Source organism: Penaeus monodon, chromosome 3 (genome assembly GCF_015228065.2).
Source record: "Penaeus monodon isolate SGIC_2016 chromosome 3, NSTDA_Pmon_1, whole genome shotgun sequence".
In the NCBI taxonomy this organism is placed as follows: Eukaryota; Metazoa; Arthropoda; class Malacostraca; order Decapoda; family Penaeidae; genus Penaeus; species Penaeus monodon.
The window spans coordinates 5,152,346-5,157,345 of NC_051388.1; the positions used below are offsets into that span (position 1 = coordinate 5,152,346).

Sequence of the window (5,000 nt, forward strand, 5' to 3'; positions counted from 1 at the left end):
AAAATGGTCATTTCTCACATGATTTTTTTTTAATCGAATTTCTTGTTTCCGTATATAAGAAGGTATGCAAACACGCATACATGTGTGCGCTTATGTATATGTGTACAAATGTGTCTGTGTGTAGAGGTATACGAAAATACCTTTAAAAATCCTATTAATATATATATATATATATGTTTATATATATATATATATATAAATATATATATATATATATATATATATATATATATATATGTATATATGATATATATATATATAATATATATATATATATAATATATAGATATATATCATATATATTATATATATATATAGTATATATATATATATATCTATAATATGTATATAGATATATATATTATATTATATGTATATATAATAATATAATATATCATATATATATATATATATACATTATATATATATATATATATATATATATTATATATATATATATAATATATATATTATATATATATATATATATATATATAGCGTACCATCCACCCCCGTGAAAGCCCCTCCTCCACACCCCCCCCCAGCCGCACCCCCCCCGACTCACTTGCTGTTGAAGAAGCCCTGGAGGCCGCATTTGATCACGTAGAACTTGTCGTCGGCGAGCTCCAGCGTCTCGTGGATCCTGACGGCGATGGGAACGTACTTCTCCTTGCTCGTCTGCGGGGGGGGAGGGGGGGGGTTAGGCATCGTGGTTGATGAAGAGAAAAATGTTTTGAGTGGTGGAAAATTTTGGTATTTTTATGGTGATAATAAATGAAAAGAAAATCTTCAGAATGGTGAGATTTCTTTGTACTTTTAATGGTCATAATAATAATGACAGTGATTAGTTGATAATAACGGTATTAATAGCAATTATGTGATAATATAATTGATAACAGTAATAACAAATGCATTGATAATCATGATAAAACAAATTAAAATAAATTATAAAGAACTATTAATAATAACGATATCAAAAACCGCTAATCCATAATCCGAAAAATTGAAAAATAAAATAAAGACAACGAAAAAAAAGAGAAATCCAGAAACCGGATCGTGCACCGAGCGAGGATGGCAAAGGACCGTCGCCGACAACAGAAACAGGAAAACGAGAAGGAAACAAGAAAAACGGAGAGAAGGAAATCGCCAAAAACATGAGGAGAAAATATATAAAAATGAGTGGGGGGGATTCTAAAGGACACTCGTTTTCTGTTGTGTTTGGCAGGAAGGGGATGAGGGGAGACTGAAGGTTTTTTTTTTTCTTTCTTTCTTTCTTTTTAGTTATTGTCATTGTCACTTGATACTAGATGTTTTGTAAAAGTGTGGATGATGATTAGGTCAGTTATTGATTTCTTTTTCCCATTCTTTTCTTTTCTTATTGTCTCTTTCTCTTTCTTTCTTTTTTTCCACACACACACACACACACACACACACACACACACACACACACACACACCACACACACACACACACACACACACACACACACACACACACACACATACACACACACACACACACACACACACACACACACACACACACACACACACACACACACACACACACACACACACAGATATTCCTCAGCGAGATAACGAGCACACAACATATGGTTATTGACATGGTCGCCCAATAGAAATCTACGGACCCGAACGCCACATTTAATTAGTCTTGGAATTATTTCCTTATTCCCTCTCTTCCTTTCTTTCACGATATATGCATTCACACACATGCACATAAATATATACAGGTGGATAGAGGTGCAGATATAGTTATAGATATAGATATATCAATATCTTTCTATCTAACTATCTACCTACCTACTTATAAACATACACATATAAATATAAATTATCTATCTATAGACACACACACACACACACACACACACACACACACACACACACACACACACACACACACACACACACACACACACACACACACACACACATAAATCCACCTTGTTCACCTCCCTCTTGTCCCTCCCCCCACCTCCCCCTCCCCCCTCCCGTATAGTTTCAGAGCCCATTCGTCTTCCGGGATCTCGGCCTCAACCTCTATTTGTCCAAGCTGTCACTAAGACGCGTCAGCCCGCATTCAAGAAACGGACTTGCTATTGGCCGGAGGGTCGATAGGAGTGGGTGTGTTGGGGGGAGGTGGGGCGAGGGATGTTAATGATGGGGATAATGATGGTGGAGGTGGTGGTGGTAGCGATGATGGTGATAATAATGATGATTTTTGGTATAGTAGTAGTATGGTAGTAGTAATTATAGTTGTAGTAATAGTAGTTGTAGTTGTAGTAGTAGTAGTAGTAGTAGTAATAGTAGTAGTAGTAGTAGTACAGTAGTAATAGTACAGCAGTATTATCTTGGTTATTATCATTATTCTTTTTGTAATTATTTTGATGATCATCATAATTTCTCATATCATTATTATCATCAATGAGGCCTTTGTACTGGAGCAGCAACCAGGAGATTAAGTTCGAATCCGTGACGTAAATATAATTCGCAACTTCACCAGTATTATTATTCTAATGAACATGATACTGATGATAATGATGAATGAAAACGAAGGGGAAAAAAATTTACTTTCTTCCTCTCCTTTCTCTCTCTCTCTCTCTCTCTCTCTCTCTCTCTCTCTCTCTCTCTCTCTCTCTCTCTCTCTCTCTTCCTTTCCCCTGACACCGAGTTCTTAAAAGTCTTGTAAACTGTTTCATTTACTTTTGCCCGCCGGCCATTCATGGCGAATACATGAATTTTCGTAAGTGTATAAATTACAGTAAATTTTATTCCAAATGTTTCGTCATTTTTTGAACTTGCTGAGTAGACTTGGCAAGACTTATTGTCATGCAAATTCCTCCTTTGTGGCTGTTAAGACTTTGCAGTTTTAAACATTTTGTCTGCGGAATTTTAACGTCTCGGGGAGGAAAGGGGAGGAAAGGGGAGGAAAGGGGAGGAAAGGGGAGGAAATAGCCGAGCTTTTCGGGATCTTGAGGGAGGGAGGGAGGGAGGGAGGGAGGGAGGGAGGGAGGGAGGGAGGGAGGGAGGGAGGGAGGGAGAGAGAGAGAGAGAGAGAGAGAGAGAGAGAGAGAGAGAGAGACAAGCAGACATCAAAATCTCTGTGAACCTTATTTCCGCTTCTTTCTCTACGAGAGCAACACTTAAACTTTCGCCTCGAGAAAAGAAAAAAAAGAAAAACAGAAAACTATTATTATTATTATAGTTATTATCAATATCATTATTATTATCATTATTATTACTATTATCATAATTATTAGGATCATTGTCACTATCGTAATCGTTATTATTATTACTATAATTATCATAATTATCATTATCCTTATCAGTATCATAATGATAATTATTATCGTTATATTTATTATCATCAATATTATCATTATCAGTATTATTACCTTTATTATTATTATCATCATTGTCATTAATAGCATTATTAGTACTATTATTTTCATTATTACGTCATCATCATTATTATCGTTATTCATGTTATCGCCATTATCAAACCATCCTTCTTCTTCGTGTTCTTCGTATCCTTTTTATTATCATCATTATTCTGCCTTTCCTACACTTTTACTTCCTATTTTGAAAGACACATCTATGTGATTTTACGCCCGAAACCCTTTTTTTTTTCTTTTTCCCTTTTTTCTTCTTCTTTTCTTCTTCTCCTTCTTTCTTCTTTCTTCCTCTTCTTTTCTTCTTAAAGAGAAATCGGAAAATCACTCAAGATCTTGAAGATGCTGGACTTCTACAAAGGAGAGTTCTTAAGATGCTGATTGAAAGCGGAGATGAGGAGGAAGATGAGGATGGGGGAGGGGGGAGGGGGGAGGATGTGGTGAGTGTGTGGGATAATGAGGGTAATTAGGGGGAGGGGAGAGAGAAAGAGAGAAGGAGGAAGGAAGGGAGGGGTGAAAGGGGGGGGAAGAATGGGAGGGAAGAGTGGACAAAGGAGAGAGGGGAAGAAGGGAACTCAAAAAAAAGAAAGAAAGAAAGAAAGAAAAAAAACAGAATAAACACTTTATCGACGCAACTCGCTTTACACGACCAGATCTACTTCCTTCGCGGCCGCCCTGACGCCCCCCCCCCCCCCCAACGCCCACAAATTTGGTGTGATTGAGCCCGGGGTCGTTCATGCTTTCCCGCGGGTCAAGAGTGGGGATTCGCGAGAGAGTCCGCGCGCGAGGAAGCAAGTGGGGCTTCCAGGGGCTTCCAGGGCTTCCAGGGGCTCCCGGGGGCTTCCAGGGGCTCCCGGGGGCTTCCAGGGGCTCCCGGGGGCTTCCAGGGGCTCCCGGGGGCTTCCGCTCTGCTTGCCGGTCGGGTCTGAGTACGCTTCTCTTTTTGCTTGTTTTTTTTTTTTTTGCTTTTTTTTCGTCTGTATATGATTCTTTGTCTCTGTTTGTTTGTTGCTGTTCAGCTCTTATCTCTTGTCTGTCTGTCTGTGTGTATGTATATACATACATATATATATATATATATATATATATATAGTATATATAATATATATATTATATATATATATATATAATATATATATATATATAATATATTATATATATAATTATATATATATAATTATAATTATATATATATATATATATATATATATATATATATATATATATATATATATATATATATATTATATATATCGTGTGTGTGTGTATGTGTTGTGTGTGTGTGTGTGTTGTGTGTGTGTGTGTGTGTGTGTGTGTGTGTGGTGTGGTGTGTGTGTGTGTGTGTGTGTGTGTGTGTGTGTGTGTGTGTGTGTGTGTACACTGTATATTCATGTGTGTATATATATAGACAGATAGACAGACAGAGATATATAGATAACTAGAAAGATAGATATAGATACAGAGATATAAATATTGACATATATAGGTATAGATATATGGATATAGATAACTAGATATACAGACAGATACATAGACAGACAGACAGATAAACTGATACAGACCTACATATCTCTCTCGCTCTTCT

General features: G+C 36.6%; 1 protein-coding gene across 1 annotated transcript in view; it reads right to left on the reverse strand.

Moving 5' to 3' along the window:
* LOC119590885 overlaps window positions 1-5,000 on the reverse strand; it is a gene marked incomplete at its 5' end in the record, with an annotated part of 67,232 nt that overhangs the window by 24,693 nt on the left and 37,539 nt on the right. Inside the window, 1 exon segment of the mRNA XM_037939628.1 lies at window positions 566-678. Coding sequence (XP_037795556.1) covers window positions 566-678 — 113 coding nt within the window.